The 26605-nt window shown below is 57.6% G+C and overlaps 1 protein-coding gene across 5 annotated transcripts in view; it reads right to left on the bottom strand.

The window, feature by feature from the left end:
- Positions 1 to 6: 6 nt before the first annotated feature.
- Positions 7 to 26605, bottom strand: part of LOC125448220 (kinesin heavy chain) — a 94085-nt gene continuing 67486 nt past the window's right edge. For 2 of the 5 annotated variants that reach the window (XM_059643915.1, XM_059643914.1), the window contains exons 16-28: positions 24737 to 24925; positions 23806 to 23923; positions 22079 to 22149; positions 19261 to 19370; positions 18143 to 18244; positions 16342 to 16402; positions 16038 to 16109; positions 15297 to 15401; positions 13907 to 13927; positions 4065 to 4281; positions 1814 to 1967; positions 1171 to 1253; positions 7 to 729 (exon numbers count right to left, since the gene is read on the bottom strand). In XM_059643915.1, the coding sequence (XP_059499898.1) occupies positions 698 to 729; positions 1171 to 1253; positions 1814 to 1967; positions 4065 to 4281; positions 13907 to 13927; positions 15297 to 15401; positions 16038 to 16109; positions 16342 to 16402; positions 18143 to 18244; positions 19261 to 19370; positions 22079 to 22149; positions 23806 to 23923; positions 24737 to 24925 (1335 nt within the window). In that variant the 3' untranslated portion in view covers positions 7 to 697. The remainder of the gene's footprint in view (positions 730 to 1170; positions 1254 to 1813; positions 1968 to 4064; positions 4282 to 13906; positions 13928 to 15296; positions 15402 to 16037; positions 16110 to 16341; positions 16403 to 18142; positions 18245 to 19260; positions 19371 to 22078; positions 22150 to 23805; positions 23924 to 24736; positions 24926 to 26605) is intronic. The other 3 variants (XM_059643911.1, XM_059643913.1, XM_059643912.1) reach the window with 3 other exon arrangements.

Consider the following 26605-nt stretch of genomic DNA (forward strand, 5'->3'; position numbering starts at 1 on the left):
CACGGGATTGAGGGAGATTTAGCAGTTTGGATTAGAAACTGGCTTTCTGTAAGAAGTCAATGAGCGGTGGTTGATGGAAAATATTCAGCCTGGAGTCAAGGATCTGTTTTGGGACCACTGCTGTTTGTCATTTTTTTATAAATGACTTGGACGCAGGCATAGGTGGATGGGTTAGTAAGTTTGCAGATGACACTAAAGTCGGTGGAGTGGTGGAGAGTGTGGAAGAATGTTACAGGTTGCAGGGAGACTTGGATAAACTGCAGAATTGGACTGAAAGGTGGTAAATGGAGCTTAATATGGATAAATGTGAGGTGATTCTCTTTGGGAGGAATAATAGGAAGGCAGAATACCGGGTCAATGGAAAGATTCTTGGTAGTGTGGAAGTGCAGAGGGATCTTGGTGTCCATGTCCATAGATCCCTGAAAGTTGCCACCCAGGTTGATAGCGCTGTTAAAAAGGCTTACAGCGTGTTAGGTTTTATTGGTAGAGGGATTGTGTTGCGGAGCCGTAACTGTACAAAACGCTAGTGCGGCCTCATTTGGAATATTGCGTGCAGTTCTGGTCGCCCCGTGACAGGAAGGTTGTGGAAGCTTTGGAAACGGTGCAGAGGAGATTTACCAGGATGTTGCCTGGTCTGGAGTACGGTTCACAGGGGCACCGTGACAGCGGGGGATACAGACTGTACTGAAGATCTCACTCACCTGTTATCATTGATGTCAGTTGCATTTCCTGAGGGAGACCAAGAGAGATGGAGAGAGGCAAAGATGGGGAAAGGGAGAGTCAGAGAGAGCGAGGGTAAGGGGGAGATGGAAATGGAAAGCAGGAGGGAGAGAAGAAAAACAAGACAAAAGACAAAGGCAGAGGCTGATCAGCAAACCAAGAGGACAGTATTCCTTCGGCTGCCACCATGTCCTGCCCCAGCCTGCACTTTGTGTCCCTCTGATCGCTAAACCTGCACACATTGTCACTGTGTTTAATACAGACTGTGTTCTGAACTATTTCATCCCTGTACAAGACTGAGCTCCATACTGTCAGCTTCCTGTGTGATCCTGAATCTCACCTGTTACCTCCCCGCACCCAGTGTATCCCCTCTCTCCTGCACGCCAGTTAAAACTGAGTTAAACAGTAAGAGATGAGCTCAGGTACTGTGTTCTGCAGAATGCCCCTCACCGTTGTCCGACATCTGTCTCGGGCACACACGGAAGCTGTCTCTGGATGACCCTGACCCACTCGAACAGCTGCCACTTGGAGCGCTGGGACACAGAGAGAGAGAGAGAGGTCAGATCGTCACCAACATGCCTAAGATAACATACACAACAATGACACCTCCTTCTGGAGTGCCACTCTTGAGACTGACCTTCCCTATGCCGAGGGAGTGGGGTGCCGTCGGGAGGGTCGGGAGCAGTGGGGGGCGCCGTCGGGAGGTTCGGCGCTGTCGTCGGGAGCCGGGGGGGGGGCGCCGTTGGGAGGGTCGGCGCCGTCATAGGGAGCGGCGGGGGGCCGCCGTCGTCGGGAGCAGGGGGCGGGGCCGTCGTCGGCAGCGGGGGCAGGGGGCCGTCGGGAGGGGTCGGCGCCGAGGGAGCAGGGCAAGTCGGGAGTGTCGGCCCCGTGGGAGCGGGGGCGCCGCCGTCGGGAGCGGGGGCGCCGTCGCGAGGGTCGGCCCCGTGGGAGCGGGGCGCCGCCAGGAGCAGGGGGCGCCGTCGGGAGCAGGGGGCGCTGTCGGGAGGGTCGGCGCCGTTGGAGCGGGGCGCCGTCAGGAGGGTCAGTGCCGAGGGTGCGGGCGTTGTCAGAGGGTCCTCCGAATGTCTCTTACTATCTGTCTCCGGTGTGTTCCACCAGTCCTGGTACATACATGGGGTGGCAGGTCTGAAACAGCGTGTTGCTGTAGGTGCAGGTATTTGGATGGTGGAGCCCGTGGGTGCTGACTGGGGAGCAGGCTGCGTGATATCCCGGACGGACTGGTTTGGCTGAAAGAGAGAGAGAGAGAGAGAGAGTAACACACACACACACACACACACACACACACAGTCTCAGACTTAACAGCAGGGATGTGTCCCTGGGGCTGTGTAAACCATGAATTGGACCACACCGGTGAGAGTACTGTGCGCAGTTCTGGAATCCACATTATCGATGGGTTGTGAGGGGGATTCACCAGTACGTTGCTCCTTGGGACTGGGGAGTTTCGGAGACGGAGGGAGATTGGACAGACTGGCATTGTTTTCCTTGGATCAGAGGAGACTTAGGGAGGGGGACGTGACTGAGATGTTTCAAATCTCGAGGCACATTGACAGGAAGAAACATTTTCCCGCTGATTGAGGGATAGGTGACCAGGGAGTGGCATAGATCAAAGGTGAAGGGCAGGTGGTTCAGAGGGTGGGTACGTGAGGGTTTGTTATTGACCCAGAGGGTGATGGGGAATCTGGAACTCGCTGCCTGTGAGGGGCAGAAACCCCTCAGAACATTGAAGAAGTTTTGAGACGGTCACTCACAATAACAAGGCTATGGGGCCAAGAGCTGGGAAATGGGGATTAGAATAGGTGGCTGCTTTTGACCAGCACCGACGCGATGGGCCAAAGGGTTCTGTGCAGTAGACCTGTATGACTTTGTGAGTGCAGAGTCACAGTCTGTTCTGCCCATCAGGTCTGTGCTAACTCTTTGGCCCCGGCGCGGCAAGCGATTGGTGTTTCCACAGCTGGCTGTTTGCCTTTCAATCCAAATTCCAGTCTGTTTCTGCCCTCCCCACGACTCCCCTTCCCGTGGGAATCCAGCCGTAAGCACAGGCTGCCATGAGCACCAGCTGTTCTCTTGCATCTTGGGATCATTCCTGGTTCTTTCTCACAAGAAACCATCTCAAACATTGTCAACTTCGCCCAGCCCACCCCACCCCACACACACTTCAATATGAAATGACACTGATGGTTGTGGGCAATTCAATGTCACGTCTGTTTGTGGGGCAGCTCAGCAAATTCGCTCAACGTCGTAGAGAATCACACACTCACTCGCTTTTGTATTCGAACCCGGGTCTTTAAGAGAATTCACCTTTCGGGAGTTATGCCTTGGTGTTATGTGCACACACTGTTGTGAATCAGCGGCATGGGTACAGAGGGAGAGAGAGACACACAAGCGTACACTAGGACATGTGTTGCCTCATATAGACAGTGCGTTTGCTGCGATGCCTCCTTCATAATGTTTTGAATAACCTCACTAAGGAGAATTAATCACTCCCTGACCAGTGGCTTTTGGAGTGTATGAATGTCACTGACAGTTGGACAGCAGTAATGACAGTATCAATCAGCCGCGACAGTCACAGTCAGACAGCGTCAGTGATAGCGACAGTCGGACAGTGAGAATGACCGTGACAATCACTGACAGTTGGACAGTGGCAATGACAGTAACAATCAGACAGTGACAGTCAGAAAGTAAGAATGACCGTGACAGTCAGACTGTGGCAATGACCGTGACGGTCTGATAGTGGCAATGACTGTGATAATCAGACAGTGACAGTCGGACAGCAAAAATGACAGTGACAGTTAGACAGTGAGATTGTCAGTCACATTCGGACAGTGAGACTGACAGTGACCGGCAGTGAGAATGACAGTGACAGTCTGTCAGTGAGAATGACAGTGACAGTCGGACCGTGGTAATCAGTGGCAGTGACAACCAGTGCCAGTTAGACAGTTAGAATGACAGTGACAATTGGAGAGTGGCAATTACAGTGACAGTCGGACAGTGACAATCAGGCAGTAACAGTCGGACCTGTGAATAACCATGACAGTTAGTCAGTGAGAGTGACAGTCAGACAATGAAAATGACTGACTGTCGGACAGTGGCAGCTAGACAGTGAGTATGACTGTGACAGTCGGACAGTGACAGACATTGAGAATGACGGTGACAATTGGACAGTGACTGTCAGACAGTGAGAATGGCAATGACTGTTGGACAGTGGCAATGATGGTGACAGTCAGAAAGTGCCAGTCTGACAGTGAGAGTGACAATGACAGTGATAGTCACACAGTGACAGTCAGGGACAGTACGTGGTGGGGGTTGGGACGGTGGACACTCACCGATCTGGGCGGAGTGTGAACGCCGTGGAGTGTTTTTCGAGCGCACAACCTCCTTGATGCGGTCGACCTCCAGCTGGTAGCGCCGACGGTCCTTCATGGCACCCTCCTTAGCCTCCTTCAGTGCACCCTCCAGCGCCTTGACCCGGTCAGCTGTAGCTCGAAGTCGTTTCTCCAGCTTAGGGAGCTCACAGCGAAGATCTGCATTATCATGAACCAGCTTTGAGAGGAAGGTTAGGGCACAGAGGGAGGGGAGAAGAGGAAGGGTAGGTGAGGAGGGAAGGAAAGGAGAGGGGAGGAGGGATGGTCAGGGCACAGAGGGAGGGGAGAAGAGGAAGGGTAGGTGAGGAGGGAAGGAAAGGAGAGGGGAGGAGGGATGGTCAGGGCACAGAGGGAGAAAGTGGGAGGGGAGGGGAAGGAAAGGAGGGAGGAGGAGGGATGGTTAGCGCACAGAGGGAGAAAGTGGGAGGGGAGGGGAAGGAAAGGAGGGAGGAGGAGGGATGGTTAGGGCACAGAGGGAGAAAGTGGGAAGAAGAGGAGGAGTGAGTGGGGAGAAAGGGATGAGTGAGGGTATAGGGAGAAGGGGAAGGTGCCGGACGTGTTGGGGTGTTTGATCAGCAAGGAGAGAAATGCAATTTGTTCAGTCAACTCCTTGTCACATTCCCAGACAAAAACAAAGTCATTCAGCCCCTGGAGTCCACTCAGCCCATCAATTCCCTCTCTGCACCCACCTCACTGCTCCCCAATTCTCTGAGGGGCCAGGAATCTGTCTTTAAACATTGATTGGTCCATGCACGACCGAAACATTGCTCCACTTAAACCCCATCATGTTCAAGCTCAGAGGGCTTCACCCCTCAAGCCCCTCAGGAATCTCATTAGTTCCAATTACCCCCCACTTCATCCCTCTGAACTCCTCATCTCAGTCCTATCCCGTCTCCTTTACACCGTGAGCTCCTGTTTCTGGACTCCCTCCTCCCAGTCATCGGGAACATCCTTCCTGCATTTTCCCCCACCGTGTCTAGTCCTGTGAGAATTTTACAGGTTTCTATGTGACTCCCTCCCTCTTCATTCTTCTAAACTCCCAGTGATTATAATCTGAACTGATCCAGTCTCTCTCCATCCATCAGTCTGTGTCATCCCAAGGATCAGTGTGGGAAACCCTTTGCTGCACTCCCCCCTGTTGCCAGAAGGTCCTTCCTCAGATACGGAGACCCCCAAAACCCCGCACACAATCCTCCAGGTGTGGCATCGCCCTGTACAATCACCATGAGACTGCCCTGCCCTCGAAACCATTTGTGGGATCAGTGTGTCATTGGCTGCGTAGGTGAGGTGATTTGGCCCTGCTAAATTACACTGTAGTTTCCAGGGATGTGCAAACTGTGGTGGATTAGCCATGCTTAAAATTTTTTTTATGATTCATTCATGCTATGTGGGTTTCGCTGGCTAGGCCGGGCATTTATGGCCCATCCCTAATTGCCCGGAGGGCAGTTGGGAGCCAACTGTATTGCTGTGGGTCTGGAGTCACATGTAGGCCAGCCCAGGTAAGGATGGCAGTTTCCTTCTCTAAAAGATATTAGGGAACCAAATGGATGAATTCATGGTCATTATTAGACTGTTAATTCCGGGTTTTCATTGAATTCAAATTCCACCATCTGCCACAGGCAGGATTCGAACCCATGTCCCCACAACATCATCTGGGTTTCTGGATTAATACTCTGACACTGCTACTGCTAGGCTATTCCCTCCCCTTTTCCAAGATCCTGAGGCTGTTTTCAGAAGGACAGCAGGGCTAATCTGGGAAGTTACGGGACAGTGAGCCATACGTCTGTGGTTGGGAAATTATTGGACAAGATTCTTGAGGACAGGATTTCCTCGCATTTGGAAAAGAATTGACTCATTAGGGGTAGTCAACACGGCTTTGTGCTGGAGAGGTCTTGCCTCAGATTTGATTGAGGTTTTATGAGGGAGTGATGAAGATTATTGTGCAGGGTAGGGCAGTGGATGCTGTGTATGTGGACTTGACTATACCATTTGAGAGGTCCCTCATGGTAGCTTGGTCCAGCATTTTGGTAAAACAAACAGGGGCAGAACAATTAAAAGTAGGGCCTTGGGTAGTGTTGTAGAACAGAGAGACGGAGGGGTTTCAGGTAGATAACTGGAGTCTGTGTCACGGGTAGTCAGGGCGGGGAAGGAGGCGTTTGGCACGCTCGCTTTCATCGCTCAGACCCTTTAAATGTAGGAGTCAGGGACGTCACGTTGCGGGGGGGGGTTTGTACAGGGGACGTTGGTGAGGCCTCTTCTGGAGAATCTGTGCCCAGTTCTGGTCTCCCTGTTATAGGGAGGATGTTATTAAACTGGAGAGGGGTTCAGGAGAGATTTACCAGGATGTGGCCGGGAACGGAGGGGTTTGAGTTCTAGGGAGAGGCTGGGACTTCTTTCACTGAACCACAGGAGGCTGAGGGGGTGGCCTTATGGAGGTTTATAAAATCATGAGGGGTATAGATAAGGTAAATATCCAGGGTCTTTTCCCTAGGGTGGAGGAGTTTAAGACTAGGGGGGGCATATTTTTAAGGTGAGAGGAGACAGATTTACAAAGGACAGGAGGGGCAACTTCACGTTTACACAGAGAGTGATCCGTGTGTAAGAATGAAAATCCTGACACAGACAGGGAAAGGTTTGGAGGGATATGGGCTGGGAGCAGGCAGGCGGGACTGGTTTAGTTTGGGAAACTGGTTGGTGCGGACTGGCTCGGCCGCAGGGTCTCTTTCTGTGCTGTGTGACTCTATGTCACATGGGATCCACAGTGACTCGGGAAGTCAGATTCAAAATTGGCTGGGCCAAAGAAGACGGAGGCTGGTTTTGGAGGGGTGTTTTTCTCTGAACGGGGGTCTATGACCAGTGGTATTCCACAAGGATCAGTGCTGCGACCCCTGATGTTTGTAATATACAGAGGATTTGGATGAAAATGTCAGCGGTCTGATTAGTAAGTTTGCAGACAGCAACAACGTTGGAGGAGCTGTGGATAGTTGAGGAAGGCTGTCAAAGGATACAGCAGGATATGGATCAGTCGGAAAGTTGGGTGGAGAAACGGCTGATGGAGTTTAATCTGGACAGGTATGAGGTGAGGCATTTTGGGAGGTCAAATGCAAGTGAACGGCAGGACCCTTAGGAGCGTTGATATACAGAGGGATCTTGGGGTGCAAGTCCATAGCTGGCTGAAAGTGGATACGGTGGTAAGGGAGGCGTTTGGCACGTTTGCATTCATTTGTCAGGGCATTGAGTATAAAAGCTGGGAAACCACGTTGCAGGTGTATAGGACTTTGGTTCGGCCACATTTGGAGTAATCTGGTCACTGCACTGGAGGAAGGATGTGGAGGCTTTGGAAAGGGTGCAGAAGAGTCTTACCAGGATGCTGCCTGGATTGGAGGGTTTTAACTGTAACAAGAGGCTGGACAAACTTGGATTGTGTTTTTTTTTCAGAGCGTTGTAGGTTGAGGGGTGACCTGATAGAAGTTTATAACATTTGGAGAGGCAGGGATGGGGAAGCTAGTCAGAGTCTTTTTCCCAATGGTGAAAATGTCGTATTTGTGGGGGCATGGGGGTTAAGGAGAAAGGGCAAATGTTTAAAGGAGATGTGAGACCAAAAGTTTTTTTTACACAAGGATGGTCCGTGCCTGGAACATGCTGCCGGGGGGGGGGGCGGGGTCATACAGCTGTACAGCACAGAAACAGACCCTTCGGCCCAACCCATCCGTGCTGACCCAGATATCCTAAATTAATCCAATCCCAATTTGCCAGCATTTGGTCCCCCCTACCCCCCCCTAACCTCCTCCTACCCACGTCCCCACCCAGACGCCTTTTAAACATTGTCACTGTCCCAGCCCCCACCCACTCCCTCTGGCAGCTCGTCCCACACACGCACCACCCTCTGTGTGAAAATGTTACCCCCTCAGGTCCCTTCCCCCTCCTCACCTTAAACCTATGCCCCTCTAGTTTTGGACTCTCCCACCCCTGGGGAAAAGACCGTGGCTGTTCACCCTATCCATGTCCCCTCATGATTTTATAAACATTTATAAGGTCACCCCCTCAGCCTCCGACTCTCCAGGAAAAACAGCCCCAGCCAATCCAGCCCCTGACTGTAGCTCATTCCCTCCAACCCGGCAACATCCTTGTAAATCTTTTCTGAACCCTTTCAATTTTCATAGAATACCTACAGTGTGGAAGCAGGCAATATGGCCCATTGAGTCTGCACCGGCCCTCTGAACGGCATCCTATCAAGACCCACTCCTCCGATCCTATCCCTGTAACCTGGCGATTCCCATGGCTAACCCACTGGGCCAGCACATTCCTGGATACTTTGGGCTATTTAACATGGCCGACACACCTAACCTCACAACATCTTTCCAACAGCAGGGAGACCAGAATCAAACGCAGTATTCCAAAAGGGGCCCTGACTGACGTCCTGTACAGCCCCAACATGACCCTCCCAACTCCCTGTACTCAGTAGGTGGTAGAAGCAGATAGGATAGCAATGTTTCAGAGCCATTTAGACAGACACATGAACAGGTGGGTGATAGAGGGATACAGACTGTGTGCAGGTAGATGGGATTGGTTAGGAATGGCATCATGGCTGGCATGGACACAGTGGGCTGAAGGGCCTGTTCCTACGCTGTACTGACAAAACTATGATTGTGAGAGAGATGTTTCCTCTTGTGGGAGATTCTAGAAACAGGGGTCACTGTTTAAAAGGCAGAGGGTCACCTGTTTAAGGCAGCGATGAGATGGTTAGTCTCTCAGAGGGCAGTGAGCCTTTGCATCTCTCTTCCCAGGAACAAGAGTAGGCCATTCAGCCCCTCAAGCCTGTTCCGCTATTCAACACGATCATGGCTGAGCTGTGGCCTCACTCCGTCGGCCTGCCCGTCGCTGCCCACACCCCCTTCAGCATCTTTGCTGAACAACCTTGCAGCAGTTGTGGATAAAGGTCAGTCGGGAAAACTGGGCGGAGAAATGGCAGGTGGAATTTAATCCGGGCAAGCGGGAGGTGGTGCGTTTTGGGAAGCTTAAAACTCACAGCTGACCCAGCATTCACTGCCATTTGTGGCAGGGATTTCCAAACCCCCTGCCACCTTTCGTGCGTAGAAATGCTCACTAATATTTCTCCTGGATGCTCTGGCCGTAATTGTCAGCTATTTTCCCCTCATTCGAGAATCCCTCAGCCAGTGCAAAGAGGTTATCTTCACCTAACCTGCATTTCTCCTGTTAATATTTTCAGGATTTCAATCAGATCACCCCATCAGACTCCTCAATTCTACAGAAAACAGGCCCCGTTTGTGTCATTACTCCTCATCATCTGAACCCCGGCATCCCAAAGTCCTCAAAATGTGGTGGAAGCCAAGTCACAGAGCCCGACAGCTTGGAAACAGACCCTTCGGCCCGACCAGTCCTTGCTGAACATAATCCCAAACTAGACCCATATGCCTCCAAACCTTTCCTGTCCATGCACTTATTCGAAAGTCTTTTAAATGCTGTAACTGTACCCACACCCACCACTTCCTCTGGCAGCTCGTTCCGCACACGGACCGCTCCCCCAACACCACCTCTGTGTGTAAAAACACAAATACCCCTCATGACTTTTTAAAATCTCGGGGTTGGGGTGGTGGGGGTGAGGGGCAGGAGGGGAAGCTAAGCTAATCAGATTAGCTAGGATCTTGTTGAGCGGGCTGGAGGAGCCAGGCAGCCTTCCTCTTTGCCCTCTGGACGATAGGGAAAAGAGAGCCATGGGCACCCGTGCACTGACTGTCCCGAACCGAGCTGGCTCAGTGTTCCCCCACACCCCGGCCCCACCAACCCAACTCCGAGCGAAGGAAGTCCGTCACCCCTTTCCCAGTCTGGCCTGCACGACCCATGTCCCACATCGCCACCGGTGGCGGCAGCCTGTAATTACAGCGTGACGTGTTTACATAGTCAGAGCAAATTGTGAGGGGAGAGCCCCCCCTCCTCCCCCGCCAGCCCCAGTGTGAAGACCACCCACCAACCTCAACGTGCACATGCGGAGTTCATGGACAGAAACGAAATCGAAGAGAGCTGGACGTATTCCGAGAGGGAGACAGTGACAAACAGCACCTCACATTGCACAAGCAGGCACAAGGCACATCACCAGACAGAAGCATCTTGTTTCAGAGCGATACCCAGCTACTGGGGCAAATGGGGTGGGAGGGGTTATACAGCAGGCAGCTGGAACCGTAGTGAGGCGGGGGCGGGGGGGGTGTGCAGGGAGGGAGGGAGGAACGGGATGAGCCACTAGACGGCCAACAGACGACAGTACAGCGCCCCTTCAGCCCTGACACTCTGACAGTACAGCGCTCCCTCAGCGCTGACCCTCTGACAGTACAGCGCTCCCTCAGCGCTGACCCTCTGACAGTACAGCGCTCCCTCAGCACTGACCCTCTGACAGTACAGCGCTCCCTCAGCGCTGACCCTCTGACAGTACAGCGCTCCCTCAGCACTGACCCTCTGACAGTACAGCGCTCCCTCAGCGCTGACCCTCTGACAGTACAGCGCTCCCTCAGCACTGACCCTCTGACAGTACAGCGCTCCCTCGGCACTGACCCTCTGACAGTACAGCGCTCCCTCGGCACTGACCCTCTGACAGTACAGCGCTCCCTCAGCACTGACCCTCTGACAGTACAGCGCTCCCTCAGCGCTGACCCTCTGACAGTACAGCGCTCCCTCAGCGCTGACCCTCTGACAGTACAGCGCTCCCTCAGCGCTGACCCTCTGACAGCACAGCGCTCCCTCAGCGCTGACCCAGCGTCCGAGCCAGAAGGTAGATGAAATGATACATGAGTGCTGAAACATGCTGGGGGAGGAGAGGAGTGTGAAAGGGAGGAAAAAGGGGTGGGGGAAGCGTCAGGTCAACCACTCAAAGGGAGCACAGTTCCTGACGGAGTGAGAGAGAGGGCGATGATAAACCCTCACCTACCCCCAAATCACAGGGCACTCTCAATACAGAGACCATACATTCCCTCGTCTGGTCAGGGAATCAACGCTGTACTGTCAGAGAGAGTGCTGTACTGTCAGAGGGTCAGTACTGAGGGAGTGCTGTACTGTCAGAGGGTCAGTACTGAGGGAGTGCCGCACTGTCAGAGGGTCAGTACTGAGGGAGCGCTGTACTGTCAGAGGGTCAGTACTGAGGGAGTGCTGTACTGTCAGAGGGTCAGTACTGAGGGAGCGCTGTACTGTCAGAGGGTCAGTACTGAGGGAGCGCTGTACTGTCAGAGGGTCAGTACTGAGGGAGCGCTGTACTGTCAGAGGGTCAGCGCTGAGGGAGTGCTGCACTGTCAGAGGGTCAGCGCTGAAGGGGCGCTGTACTGTCAGAGGGTCAGTGCTGAGGGAGCGCCGTACTGTCAGAGGGTCAGTACTGATGGAGCGCTGTACTGTCAGAGGGTCAGTGCTGAGGGAGCGCTGTACTGTCAGAGGGTCAGTACTGAGGGAGCGCTGTACTGTCAGAGGGTCAGTGCTGAGGGAGCGCTGTACTGTCAGAGTGTGAGTGCTGAGGGAGCGCTGTACTGTCAGAGGGTCAGCGCTGAGGGAGCGCCGTACTGTCAGAGTGTGAGTGCTGAGGGAGCGCTGTACTGTCAGAGGGTCAGTGCTGAGGGAGCGCCGTACTGTCAGAGGGTCAGTACTGAGGTAGCGCCGTACTGTCAGAGGGTCAGTGCTGAGGGAGCGCTGTACTGTCAGAGGGTCAGTACTGAGGGAGCGCCGTACTGTCAGAGGGTCAGTACTGAGGGAGTGCTGTACTGTCAGAGGGTCAGCACTGAGGGAGCGCTGTACTGTCAGAGGGTCAGTGCTGAGGGAGCGCTGTACTGTCAGAGGGTCAGCGCTGAGGGAGCGCTGTACTGTCAGAGGGTCAGTGCTGAGGGAGCGCTGTACTGTCAGAGGGTCAGCACTGATGGAGCGCTGTACTGTCAGAGGGTCAGTACTGAGGGAGCGCTGTACTGTCAGAGGGTCAGCGCTGAGGGAGCGCTGTACTGTCAGAGGGTCAGTACTGAGGGAGCGCCGTACTGTCAGAGGGTCAGCACTGTACTATTGAAGAGTCAGCCCTGTGGAGCAGGCACTGTCGCTCAGAGGATCAGCGCCGAGTGGGCGCTGTCCGATGGTGAGAGAGTGGGGCACCTTTGTAGGGTCAGCGCTGAGGGATCGGGTGCTGTCAGAGGATCAGCGCTGAGGGAGTGGGCGCTGTCTGATGGTGAGAGAGTGGGGCACTGTTGTAGGGTCAGCGCTGAGGGATCGGGTGCTGTCAGAGGATCAGCGCTGAGGGAGTGGGCGCTGTCTGATGGTGAGAGAGTGGGGCACCTTTGTAGGGTCAGTGCTGAGAGAGCAGGTGCTGTTGGAGGGTCAGCGCTGAGGGAGTGGGTGCTGTCTGATGGTGAGAGAGTGGGGCACTGTTGTAGGGTCAGCGCTGAAGGATTGGGTGCTGTCGGAGGGTCAGCGCTGAGGGAGCAGGTGCTGTTGGAGGGTCAGCGCTGAGGGAGCGGTCACTGTTGCAGGGTCAGTGCTGAGGGAGCGGTCACTGTCGGAGGGTCAGTGCTGAGGGAGCGGTCACTGTTGCAGGGTCAGTGCTGAGGGAGCGGGCACTGTCGGAGGGTCAGTGCTGAGGGAGCGGGCACTGTCACAGGGTCAGTGCTGAGGGAGCGGGCGCTGTCACAGGGTCAGTGCTGAGGGAGCGGTCACTGTTGCAGGGTCAGGGCTGAGGGAGCGGGCACTGTCGGAGGGTCAGTGCTGAGCGAGCGGGCGCTGTCACTGTCGGAGAGTCAGGGCTGAGGGAGCGGGCGCTGTATGATGGTCAGCGCTGGGGGAGCGGACGCTGTCGGAGGGTCAGTGCTGAGGGAGCGGGCGCTGTCACAGGGTCAGTGCTGAGCGAGCGGGCGCTGTCACTGTCGGAGAGTCAGGGCTGAGGGAGCGGGCGCTGTATGATGGTCAGCGCTGGGGGAGCGGACGCTGTCGGAGGGTCAGTGCTGAGGGAGCGGGCGCTGTATGAGGGTCAGCGCTGAGGGAGCGGACGCTGTCGGAGGGTCAGTGCTGAGGGAGCGGGCGCTGTCGGGGGGTCAGTGCTGAGGGAGCGGGCACTGTATGAGGGTCAGCGCTGAGGGAGCGGACGCTGTCGGAGGGTCAGCGCTGAGGGAGCGGGCACTGTCGGAGGGTCAGCGCTGAGGGAGCGGGCACTGTATGAGGGTCAGCGCTGAGGGAGCGGACGCTGTCGGAGGGTCAGCGCTGAGGGAGCGGGCACTGTATGAGGGTCAGCGCTGAGGGAGCGGATGCTGTCAGATAGTGAGGGAGTGGACACTGTTGGAGGGTCAGCGCTGAGGGAGCGGGCACTGTATGAGGGTCAGTGCTGAGGGAGCGGTCACTGTCAGAGGGTCAGCGCTGAGGGAGCGGGCACTGTCGGAGGGTCAGGGCTGAGGGAGTGGGCACTGTCGGAGGGTCAGTGCTGAGGGGGTGGGCACTGTCGGAGGGTCAGTGCTGAGGGGGTGGGCACTGTCGGAGGGTCAGTGCTGAGGGAGTGGGCACTGTCGGAGGGTCAGCGCTGAGGGAGTGCAGCATGGAGCGGCACGTGGAGGAGGGATGCAAAAGAGAGACAGAGAGAGAAAGGTTAAAAAGCAGACAGTTGAAATGAAACCAGTTTCCGAATTGGCCCGTGACCGGCAAACCTCAGGGCGACACAGGCTTCAGAGCACAGCAAGGTGAGAGCAGGTTTGAGGGAGGCAGTGGGCAGGGATGTGGGGTGCAGGGGATGAAGCAGGCAGGGGAGGCAGGGAGAGGTGTAGGAGGAAGGAGACAGGTACCTGATTGTGCCAACGCATCACCTGGAAATTGGCGCGGAGGCAGCAAAGGGGACGGAGCAGGGAAGGTAGGAGAAGAACGACAGCAGGCGAATATAAAAGGGAAAACAAAAGAGAGGAGAGTGCGAGGTTAGATGGAGGCTCCCACTGCAGCAGCCTGGTGCCCTGCGAACCGAATAACCCCACATAACAGGCACATGGTGGGCGTTGGGAAGGTGAGGGCACCCCCTCCCTATCTCCATCCCCCTACACCCCCCTCCCTATCCCCGTCACCCCCTACACCCCCTCCCTATCCCCGTCACCCCCTACACCCCCTCCCTATCCCCGTCACCCCCTATACCCCCTCCCTATCTCCATCCCCCTACACCCCCTCCCTATCTCTGTCACCCCCTCCGTCCCCTTACACACCCTCCCTTTCTCCATCACCCCCCTCCATCCCCCTACACCCCCTCCCTATCTCCGTCACCCCCTCCGTCCCCCTACACCCCCTCCCTATCTCGGTCACCCCCTCCGTCCCCCTACACCCCCTCCCTATCTCGGTCACCCCCTCCGTCCCCCTACACCCCCTCCCTATCTCGGTCACCCCCTCCGTCCCCCTACACCCCCTCCCTATCTCGGTCACCCCCTCCGTCCCCCTACACCCCCTCCCTATCTCGGTCACCCCCTCCGTCCCCCTACACCCCCTCCCTATCTCGCTCACCCCCTCCGTCCCCCTACACCCCCTCCCTATCTCCGTCCCCTCCTACAACCTTCCAATATCTCTGCCTCGTCCTCCAGCCCTGGCCTCTGAAGTGCCCGATTCGATTTCCATGGCTCTGCCACTGGGGGCCGTGAATTCAGCCCAATGGGGCCCTGAGATTTGGAACCCTACCCCTGAACCGCTCCTGCCCTCTGCCTTTCTCCTTGCCTCTCTCTCCTCCTCTAAGATGCTTCTTAAATACAAACAATTTGAGGCAATAGTTAGTTGCTTGTCATGAATACAGAGTTTGTTTGGTGATATTCTAGTCCAGAGTTTGACTCTGACTCTAACGTAGGCGCTATGTGAAGGCAGCATATGAATGTCCACATTGAGGCCACTCAACAAAAAACATCCCCATCTCCAGACTGTCCCCCAGGAACAGCAGTAGGCCATTCGGCCCCCATTCCTCCAGCCTGTCACACAGGGAACAGCAGGAGGCCATTCAGCCCCATCACCTCAAGCCTGTCACACACGGAACAGCAGGAGGCCACTCAGCCCATTCCTTCAGCCTGTCACACAGGAACAGGCGGAGGCCATTCAGCCCTTCCTCCAGGCTGTCCCCCTGCCGGCCCTGGCACGCTATGCACAGCCACTGACACCGTACCCCCCCCCACCAACACTCCTGTCCTTCCCGCTCCCCCCGCCGACCCTCACCTGTTTGTGAACCTTTGTAAGCTGATCCAAGTTGTTCTCAAGAAATGAGATCTTCTGTTTCTGGGAGACGCTCCCCCCGCTGTCGTCAGGTTCCATCTCTGTGCTCTGCAGGGTGGGGGTGGAGGAGTGGGCAGGGAGGAGAGAGAGACACACACACACGTATTACCCAGAATCAGCTAACACACGGGATTCTCCCTGTCTGTATGTGTGTGTCTGTGTGAGTGTGTGTGTGTTATTGTGTCTGTGTGTGTGTGTGTTATTGTGTCTGCGTGTTTGTGTGTCTGTGTGTGTGTGTGAGTCTGTGTGTGTGTGTGTGAGTGTGTGTGTGTGTGTGTGTGTGTGTCAGTCTGTGTCTGTGTGTGTGTCTGTGTGTGTGTGTGTGTGTGTGTGTGAGTCTGTGTGTGTGTGTGTGTCAGTCTGTGTGTGTGTGTGTCAGTGTGTGTCTGTGTGTGTGTGTCTGTGTGTGTGTGAGTCTGTGTGTGTGTGTGTGTCAGTCTGTGTGTGTGTGTGTCAGTGTGTGTCTGTGTGTGTGTGTCTGTGTGTGTGTGTGTCTGTGTGTGTGTGAGAGAGGTCACAAAGCGGAACTTGTGGGAAGATGGTGCTGTCGCCTGTGTCTGCTGCCCCTTGTTGTTCCGGTCTGACGGGGTGGGGTTCGGGTTTGGAAGGTGCTCAGTCTACTGGGGCGGCGGGGGGGGTGGTTGTGGTGGAAGGGGTCTCTGCTTGTTGAAGAGAGCAACTTACTTTTCTGACCCTGGTCGTGAGGTCTTGAACAAAAAGTTTGCGTAGGTTGTGTAGAGTCTGCAGTTCTCGTGCCTAAAGGTGGACAAGAGAGAGAGATGTCGAGACAGATTTGGGTTCACCGTCCCCCGAACAAACACACTCCATCTACAGATTACTTCGGAGGTACCGACACGCCCCTCGGCACATCACATTAAAACAAAATCAGAAACTTACATTCTGTCAACAGGAATAGTTACAGCAAACACCCCCAGGGACAGGGACAGCACGGGGTTAGATACACAGTAAAGCTCTCTGTGACACTTACCACAGTCTCCTCGAGACCTTTAAGATCCTGTTTGGATTGCTCGTGCCGATCATGCAGAAATCTGTGGGAGCGAATCAATGGTCCATCAGAAGAGGAAGCATCCCCCACAGTGTTTCACTATCTCTCTGTCTGTCTCTCAGCGCCTATCATTTCAAAAACATCACCCCATCTCACCCGTACGCTCCCACCTCTCAGCCCCTCTGCTGTAAACACCACGCTGTGTGCTGCTCTGTTTCCCACAGTTTGGATGGTTTCCCTCTGAACCCCATCCCACAATTTCCTCACTGACAACAAGGGTCATTTACACACCAGCACCCAGTCACCTGGGACTATCTCCGTCACCCCCGCCAGCCCGCGACACCCCCTCCCTATCTCCATCACCCCCGCCACCCCCCTAAACCCCCTCCCTATCTCCGTCACCCCCTCCATCCCCCTACACCCCCTCCCTATCTCTGTCACCCCCGCCAGCCCGCTACACCCCCTCCCTATCTCCGTCACCACCTCCATCCCCTCCCTATCTCCATCACCCCCCTATACCCCCTCCCTATCTCCGTCTCCCCCTACACCCCCTCCCTATCTCCGTCTCCCGCTACACCCCCTCCCTATCTCTGTCACCACCTCCATCCCCTCCCTATCTCCATCACCCCCCTACCCCCCTCCCTATCTCCGTCTCCTGCTACACCCCCTCCCTATCTCCGTCACCACCTCCATCCCCTCCCTATCTCCATCACCCCCCTACACCCCCTCCCTATCTCCGTCTCCCCCTACACCCCCTCCCTATCTCCGTCACCACCTCCATCCCCTCCTTATCTCCATCACCCCCCTACACCCCCTCCCTATCTCCGTCTCCCCCTACACCCCCTCCCTATCTCCGTCACCCCCTCCGTCCCCCTGCACCCCCTCCCTATCTCCGTCACCCCCTCCATCACCCTACACCCCCTCCCTATCTCTGTCACCCCCTACACCCCCTCCCTATCTCCGTCAGCCCCTCCATCCCCTACACCACCTCCCTATCTCCGTCGCCACCTCTGTCCCCCTGCCCCCCCCCATCTCCGTCAGCCCCTCCGTCCCCCTACACCCCCTCCCTATCTCCGTCACCATCTCCATCCCCTCCCTATCTCCGTCACCCTCTCCATCCCCCTACACCCCCTCCCTGTCTCCGTCACCCCCTCCATCCCCCAAACCCCCTCCCTGTCTCCGTCACCCGCTCCATCCCCTACACCCCCTCCCTATCTCCATCACCCCCTCCGTCCCCCTACACCCCCTCCCTATCTCCGTCATCCCCTCCATCCCCGTGCCCCCTCCCTATCTCCGTCACCCTCCCCATCTCCGTCAGCCCCTCCGTCCACCTACACCCCCCTCCATCTCTGTCACCCCCTCCATCCCCTACAGCCCCTACCTATCTCCATCACTCTCTCCATCCCCCGACACCACCTCCCTATCTCCGTCACCCCCTCCGTCCCCCTACACCCCCCCCATCTCCGTCACCCCCTCCATCCTCTACACCCCCTCCCTATCTCCATCACTCTCTCCATCCCCCGACACCCCCTCCCTATCTCCGTCACACCACTCCTTCCCCTTGCACCCCCTCCCTATGGCAACACCTTGCATTTATCCAAAGTGAGTTCCATCTATCACTCCTCAGCCCATTGCCTGCTCTGAACCACATCTGGGCATTCCACCCATTCAGAAATGGCCCTGTGGCCAGGGGATGGTGGAAGGTTTTGGGGGTGGAGCAGGATGGGAGTCGGGAGAGGGCGGTGCAGAAGGGAAGGGGAGTTTGGCCGCCCCCAAAACTCACGTGAGCTCCTGAAGCTTTTTGCTTTTCTCCCTCTGGTCATTCTTCAGCTTCTCGTGGTCAGCCTTCAGCCTCTCCAGCTCCAGCTTCAGTTTCTGGTTCAAACTGCAAGAATAATCTGCTATCAGTCAGTGTTCCCTTGGATCAGCTCTCCCAGCAGTCAGGTCTAACAGAGTCGGGGGGGGGGGATACAGAGACAGGGAGCTGTGCACAGTGCTCCGAGTGTTTGTCTAACTGAGGGAGGGGGATACGGAGACCGGGGAGCTGTGCACGATGCTCCGAGTGTGGGTCTGACCGAGGGAGAGGGGTGATACGGAGACTGGGGAGCTATGCACGGTGCTCCGAGTGTGGGTCTGACCGAGGGAGGGGGATACGGAGACCGGGGAACTGTGCACGATGCTCCGAGTGTGGGTCTGACTGAGGGAGGGGGATACGGAGACCGGGGAACTGTGCACGATGCTCCGAGTGTGGGTCTGACCGAGGGAGGGGGATACGGAGACCGGGGAACTGTGCACGGTGCTCCGACTGTGTGTCTGACCGAGGAAGGGGGATACAGAGACCGGGGAACTGTGCACGGTGCTCCGAGTGTGGGTCTGACCGAGGGAGGGGGATACGGAGACCGGGGAACTGTGCACGGTGCTCCGAGTGTGGGTCTGACCGAGGGAGGGGGGATACAGAGACCGGGGAACTGTGCACGGTGCTCAGAGTGTGGGTCTGACCGAGGGAGGGGGATACGGAGACCGGGGAACTGTGCACGGTGCTCCGAGTGTGGGTCTGACTGAGGGAGGGGGATACAGAGACCGGGGAACTGTGCACGGTGCTCCGAGTGTGGGTCTGACCGAGGGATATGTTTATCACATTAGGTGATGCAGGGTATTCGGTGATGCTGTGGATGGAGACAGACAGACAGGTCGGGATGGAGCACTGCACATGCAGACTGACAGAGGCAGACAGACTGTACCCTGCTCAGGGTGATGGACAGACAGGTGGAGATGGACAGTGGCAGGCAGACAGAGACAGAGGAGCAAAGAGGCAGGCAGTCTGTAGTCTGACAAGCAGACAGGACACTGTGCAGACTGCAGCCAGTCAGAGGGGACAGGCAGACGCAGCGAGCAGCTTACTCCTTTAGCTCGTCAATGGTTTTCTGCTTCTCCTCGATGTCGTCTCTGAGGCGAGCCAGCTGTTTCTGGTGTCCGTCGCGATGGCTCTCCATCTGCTGTTCCAGAACCTTCTGTACAAACACAGGCAGCTCATACGGTGACGGTACAGGCTCAGTGCATACCGTGACCAACATTGCTGACTGAAAACCAACAACTGCACCCCACCCCCGCCAACCGTTCACTCCTCACACCCCCCACCCCCTCCAACCGTACACTCCTCACACCCCCCACCCCCGCCAACCGTTCACTCCTCACACCCCCCACCCCCGCCAACCGTTCACTCCTCACACCCCCCACCCCCGCCAACCGTTCACTCCTCACACCCCCCACCCCCTCCAACCGTTCACTCCTCACACCCCCCACCCCCGCCAACCGTTCACTCCTCACACCCCCCACCCCCGCCAACCGTTCACTCCTCACACCCCCCACCCCCTCCAACCGTTCACTCCTCACACCCCCCACCCCCTCCAACCGTTCACTCCTCACACCCCCCACCCCCTCCAACCGTTCACTCCTCACACCCCCCACCCCCGCCAACCGTTCACTCCTCACACCCCCCACCCCCGCCAACCGTTCACTCCTCACACCCCCCACCCCCGCCAACCGTTCACTCCTCACACCCCCCACCCCCTCCAACCGTTCACTCCTCACACCCCCCACCCCCGCCAACCGTTCACTCCTCACACCCCCCACCCCCGCCAACCGTTCACTCCTCACACCCCCCACCCCCGCCAACCGTTCACTCCTCACACCCCCCCACCCCCGCCAACCGTTCACTCCTCACACCCCCCCACCCCCGCCAACCGTTCACTCCTCACACACCCCACCCCCGCCAACCGTTCACTCCTCACACCCCCCACCCCCGCCAACCGTTCACTCCTCACACCCCCCACCCCCTCCAACCGTTCACTCCTCACACCCCCCACCCCCCCGCCAACCGTTCACTCCTCACACCCCCCACCCCCGCCAACCGTTCACTCCTCACACACCCCACCCCCGCCAACCGTTCACTCCTCACAACCCCCACCCCCGCCAACCGTTCACTCCTCACACCCCCCACCCCCTCCAACCGTTCACTCCTCACACACCCCACCCCCGCCAACCGTTCACTCCTCACAACCCCCACCCCCGCCAACCGTTCACTCCTCACACCCCCCACCCCCTCCAACCGTTCACTCCTCACACCCCCCACCCCCGCCAACCGTTCACTCCTCACACCCCCCACCATCCCCACCAGTCACTCCTCACACCCCCCACCATCCCCACCATTCACTCCTCACTCCGCGCCCCCTCACCGAAACCGAGAGTCACACAGAGCCAGAAGCACAGCAACTGAAGGAAAGAGAGAGACAGTGAGAATCAGAAGCAGAGTATGATAGACAAAGATAGAGATGCAGAGAGAATGAGAGACAGAGATAAAAACAGAAGAGCAGTGAAAAAGAGAGAGCAAAACAGATAGTGAGAGAGTGAAAGTGACAGGGAGGGAGAGAGAAAGTGAGAGCAAGGGAAGACTAGAAACAGAGGGAGAGAGAGAGAGACATCGAAGTGGGGAGACAGAGAGAGAGACAGAAAGGGAGGGCGGAGACAGAGAGACATGGATCTGGGGGTGAATAGAGAGTGAGAGAGACGGGGACAGGGAGGGAGTGAGAGAGACGGGGACAGGGAGGGAGTGAGATAGACGGGGACAGGGAGGGAGTGAGAGAGACGGAGACATGGAGGGCGTGAGAGAGACGGAGACATGGAGGGTGTGAGAGAGACGGAGACAGGGAGGGCGTGAGAGAGACGGAGACAGGGAGGGCGTGAGAGAGACGGAGACATGGTGGGAGCGAGAGAGACGGAGACATGGAGGGAGCGAGAGAGACGGAGACAGGGAGGGCGTGAGAGAGACGGAGACAGGGAGGGCGTGAGAGAGACGGAGACAGAGAGGGAGTGAGAGAGACGGAGACAGGGAGGGAGTGAGAGAGACGGAGACAGGGAGGGCGTGAGAGAGACGGAGACATGGTGGGAGCGAGAGAGACGGAGACATGGAGGGAGCGAGAGAGACGGAGACATGGAGGGGAGCGAGAGAGACGGAGACAGGGAGGGCGTGAGAGAGACGGAGACAGAGAGGGCGTGAGAGAGACGGAGGCAGGGAGGGCGTGAGAGAGACGGAGACAGAGAGGGCGTGAGAGAGACGGAGACAGGGAGGCAGTGAGAGAGATGGGGACAGGGAGGGAGTGAGAGAAACGGAGACAGAGAGGGAGTGAGATAGTTGGGGACAGGGAGGCAGTGAGAGAGACGGAGACAGGGAGGGAGTGAGATAGACGGAGACAGGGAGGGAGTGAGATAGACAGAGACAGGGAGGGAGTGAGAGAGACGGAGACAGGGAGGGAGTGAGATAGACGGGGACAATTTGGGGAAGAGGGAGAGAGAGAGAGAGAGAGACGGGGTGAAGGAGAGAGAGTAAGAGAGACAGGGAGAGAGACACAGAGAGAGAGAGAGGCAGAAACAGTGTCAGATTCGGAGAGAGAAAGAGGCAGACACAGAGACGCAGGCAAACTGACATAAGCTGGATTCCTGTGAGTTGAAGAACTGTACCAGAGGTGAAGTGTGAGCTCTGTGTCTCACTCTCTCTCCCTTCAGGATCTGCTGAGATTCTCTGTCCCAAACTCCTCACTACCCCCACAAAACCCCGGGGTTGGGGGGGGGGGGGTACGAGTTGATGGAAGGTGCGGTTCTATTGAACACACAGCCTTTGGGACAGGAACAGAGTGAACTCATTTGGTCTCTCCATTCTCACCTTCACATCTTCACTTTCATCCAACTCATCCTCCTGGCCCTTATCTTTTGCAGTGACTCCACTCACCGTCTCTGAAGGGGGAGAGGTCAGGACAGAGTCAGTCAGAAGCATGAACATTCCGACAGTGCCCGCTCCCTCGGCCCTGACCCTCCGACAGTGCCCGCTCCCTCGGCCCTGACCCTCCGACAGTGCCCGCTCCCTCAGCGCTGACCCTCCGACAGTGCCCGCTCCCTTGGCCCTGACCCTCCGACAGTGCCCGCTCCCTCAGCGCTGACCCTCCGACAGTGCCCGCTCCCTCAGCGCTGACCCTCCGACAGCACCCCGCTCCCTCAGCGCTGACCCTTCGACAGCGCCCCGCTCCCTCAGCGCTGACCCTCCGACAGCACCCCGCTCCCTCAGCGCTGACCTTTCGACAGCGCCCGCTCCCTCAGCGCTGACCCTCCGACAGCACCCGCTCCCTCAGCGCTGACCCTCCGACAGCGCCCGCTCCCTCAGCACTGACCCTCCGACAGTGCCCGCTCCCTCAGCACTGACCCTCCGACTGCGCCCGTTCCCTCAGCACTGACCCTCCGACTGCGCTCGCTCCCTCAGCACTGACCCTCCGACTGCGCTCGCTCCCTCAGCACTGACCCTCCGACAGTGCCCGCTCCCTCAGCACTGACCCTCCGACTGCGCTCGCTCCCTCAGCACTGACCCTCCGACAGTGCCCGCTCCCTCAGCACTGACCCTCCGACTGCGCCCGCTCCCTCAGCACTGACCATCCGACAGTGCCCGCTCCCTCAGCACTGACCCTCCGACTGCGCTCGCTCCCTCAGCACTGACCCTCCGACAGTGCCCGCTCCCTCAGCACTGACCCTCCGACTGCGCTCGCTCCCTCAGTGCTGACCCTCCGACAGCGCCCGCTCCCTCAGCGCTGACCCTCCGACAGTGCCCGCTCCCTCAGCGCTGACCCTCCGACAGTGCCCGCTCCCTCAGCACTGACCCTCCGACTGCGCCCCGCTCCCTCAGCGCTGACCCTCCGACAGTGCCCGCTCCCTCAGCGCTGACCCTCCGACAGCACCCCGCTCCCTCAGCGCTGACCTTTCGACAGCGCCCGCTCCCTCAGCGCTGACCCTCCGACAGCACCCGCTCCCTCAGCGCTGACTCTCCGACTGCGCTCGCTCCCTCAGTGCTGACCCTCCGACAGTGCCCGCTGCCTCAGTCCTGACCCTCCGACAGTGCCCGCTCCCTCAGCCCTGACCCTCCGACAGTGCCGCCGCCTCAGCCCTGACCCTCCGACAGCGCCCGCTCCCTCAGCACTGACCCTCCGACTGCGCTCGCTCCCTCAGCGCTGACCCTCCGACAGCACCCCGCTCCCTCAGCGCTGACCCTCCGACAGTGCCCCCTCCCTCAGCGCTGACCCTCCGACAGTGCCCGCCGCCTCAGCCCTGACCCTCCGGCAGCGCCCGCTCCCTCAGCACTGACCCTCCGACAGCGCCCGCTCCCTCGGCCCTGACCCTCTGACAGCGCCCCGCTCCCTCAGCACTGACCCTCTGACAGCGCCCGCTCCCTCAGCACTGACCCTCTGACAGCGCCCGCTCCCTCGGCCCTGACCCTCTGACAGCGCCCCACTCCCTCGGCCCTGACCCTCTGACAGCGCCCACTCCCTCCGGCCGTGTGGGTCACTTACTCCCTCTGTTTCCATCCCCACCCTCCCACAGAACCCAGGTTCAGGCCCCAGCCGTTACCCTGTGCCTGGAGCCTGACCATATCTTCATTCAGGGCATCATAGGCCTCCTCGAGCTGTCTCTTCCGGATCTCCAGGTGCTGCAGGCACTCTGTCAGGGAACGGATCTTCGCCTCATGCTGCAAGACAACATCCTCCAGTCACTCTCACTCCCATTCCCGGGCAGGGGAACAGCACAAACAGAGCGGCTGAATGACCTCTTCTGGCTGTCTCTTGTCTTCCTCACCCTCAAAATAAAGTCAAAATCTCGACTCCTGAGAGTCTCACTGCATCCCCCTTGGATTGAGCTGGTGAGGGAGGGGGAGGGTCATAGGTGAGGCAATTGCTGGGGAGGCACGACGGCTGCATGAGGCCGTTTGGCCCATCTGAGAGGACTGCGCCCCAGCTCCTGGTGCAGACCGCTCATGGGCTGCAGTGGTTACAGGACTCATGGGATGGATTTACATGGAGACAAGGTAAAGGTCCCTGTTTGCTGTCCTGGACAAAATCAGGACAGGGACAGCACGGAGTTAGAGTCAGAGTACAGCTCCCTCTACACTGTCCCCAAATGCAGTGACAGCATGAGCTTACTGACAGAGTGGACTCGGATCTCCATGACAGGGTCAGCACGGGGCAAGGGACAGAGTGGACTAGGATCTCCATGACAGGGACAGCACGGGGCAAGGGACAGAGTGGACTAGGATCTCCATGACAGGGACAGCACGTGGCGAGGGACAGAGTGGACTCGGATCTCCATGACAGGGACAGCACGGGGTGAGGGACAGAGTGGACTCGGATCTCCATGACAGGGACAGCACGGGGTGAGGGACAGAGTGGACTCGGATCTCCATGACAGGGACAGCACGGGGTGAGGGACAGAGTGGACTCGGATCTCCATGACAGGGACAGCACGTGGCGAGGGACAGAGTGGGCTGAGATCTCCGTGGCTGTACCTGGGAGATGAGGAGCTGGCAGGAGGCGAGCTCTCTGCAGTTCTCCTCCACCTTGCGGTTACTCTCAGTCTGTATGTCTTCCAGCTGTTGGCATCGCTTCATCAGGGTCTTCACTTCCGACTTCATCTTACTGATGTACAGCCGCGCCACTGTGAACTCCTCTTCCAGAGCACCGTTCAACTCCACCGGCTGGGGGAGACAGGGAGGGCAGAGGGACAGGGAGGGCGGTGGGAGAGAGACAGGGAGGGCAGAGGGATGGGGAGACGGGGAGGGCAGAGGGACAGGGAGACGGGGAGGGCAGAGGGACAGGGAGACGGGGAGGGCAAAGGGAGGGGGAGACAGGGAGGGCAGAGGGACGGGGAGACAGGGAGAGCGGTGGGACAGGGAGACAGGGAAAGCGGTGGGACGGGAGACAGGGAGGGCAGAGGGAGAGAGACAGGGAGGGGAGACGGAGGGCAGAGCGACGAGGAGACAGGGAGGGCAGAGGGAGAGAGACAGTGAGGGCAGAGGGACGGGGAGACGGGGAGGGCAGAGGGATAGAGGCAGGGAGGGCAGAGGGAGAGAGACAGGGAGAGCACAGGGACGGGGAGACAGGGAGGGCAGATGGACAGGGAGACAGGAAGGGCAAAGGGAGGGGGAGACAGGGAGGGCAGAGGGAGGGGGAGACAGGGAGGGCAGAGGGAGGGGGAGACAGGGTGGGCGGAGGGAGGGGGAGACAGGGTGGGCGGAGGGACGGGGAGACAGGGAGGGTGGAGGGAAGGGGAGACAGGGAGAGGTGGAGATGGAGGGGGAGACAGGGAGAGGTGGAGATGGAGGGGGAGACAGGGAGAGTGGTGGGAGGGGGAGACAGGGAGAGGTGGAGATGGAGGGGGAGACAGGGAGAGGTGGAGATGGAGGGGGAGACAGACGTAGGAGAAAAAGAGAGAGAGAAAGAAAGATAGAGAGGGATAGAGAGAGACCGAGGGGAGAAAGGGCAGGAGAGAGTGGGGAGAAGGAGGTGGGCGGTTGCAGAGGGACATGGAGGGGGAGACAGAGAGTTGAGGGAGAGAGAGGGAGGGAGAGAGAGAGAGCAGAGAAAGAAAAGAGAAAGAGAGTTAATGAGTAAGTGGGGGCGCGAAGTGAGAGAGGGAACAAATGAGAGAGAACGAATATGTGTACGAGAGACAGATGTGTGTTCGGGAGAGACAAGTGTATCAGTGTTTACAGGGGTTCTCCAAGGAAGTGGCAGCGGGGAGAGTTTGTGTTTCCAGGGGACCCCAAAAGAGAGACTGTGTCAGTATTTACGGGGAGGGGGAGATATGTGTCAGTATTTACAGGGGGGACCCCGGGGAGGGGGAGATATGTGTCAGTATTTACAGGGGGGACCTGGGGGAATGGGAGATATGAGTCAGTATTGACAGGGGGGACCCCAGGGAGGGGGAGATATGTGTCAGTATTGACAGGGGGGACCCCAGGGAATGGGGAGATAGGTCTCAGTATTTACAGGGGGGACCCCAGGGAATGGGGAGATAGGTCTCAGTATTTACAGGGGGTACCCCGGGGAGGGGGAGATATGTGTCAATATTTACAGGGATGACCCAGGGAATGGGAGAAATATGTCAGCATTTACAGGAGGGACCCCGGGGAATGGGGAGATATGTGTCAGTATTGACAGGGGGGAACCCAGGTAACGGGAGATATGTGTCAGCCTTGACAGGAGGGACCCCAGGGAGGGGGAGATGTGTGTCAGTATTTACAGGGGGGACCCCAGGGAATGGGGAGATATGTGTCAGTATTTACAGGGTGGACCCCAGGGAATGGGAGATATGTGTAGTATTTACAGGGGGGACCCGGGAATGGGAGATGTGTGTCATCATTTACAGGGGGGAC

The sequence above is a fragment of the Stegostoma tigrinum genome, unplaced genomic scaffold, assembly GCF_030684315.1.
Source record: "Stegostoma tigrinum isolate sSteTig4 unplaced genomic scaffold, sSteTig4.hap1 scaffold_334, whole genome shotgun sequence".
NCBI lineage: Eukaryota > Metazoa > Chordata > Chondrichthyes > Orectolobiformes > Stegostomatidae > Stegostoma > Stegostoma tigrinum.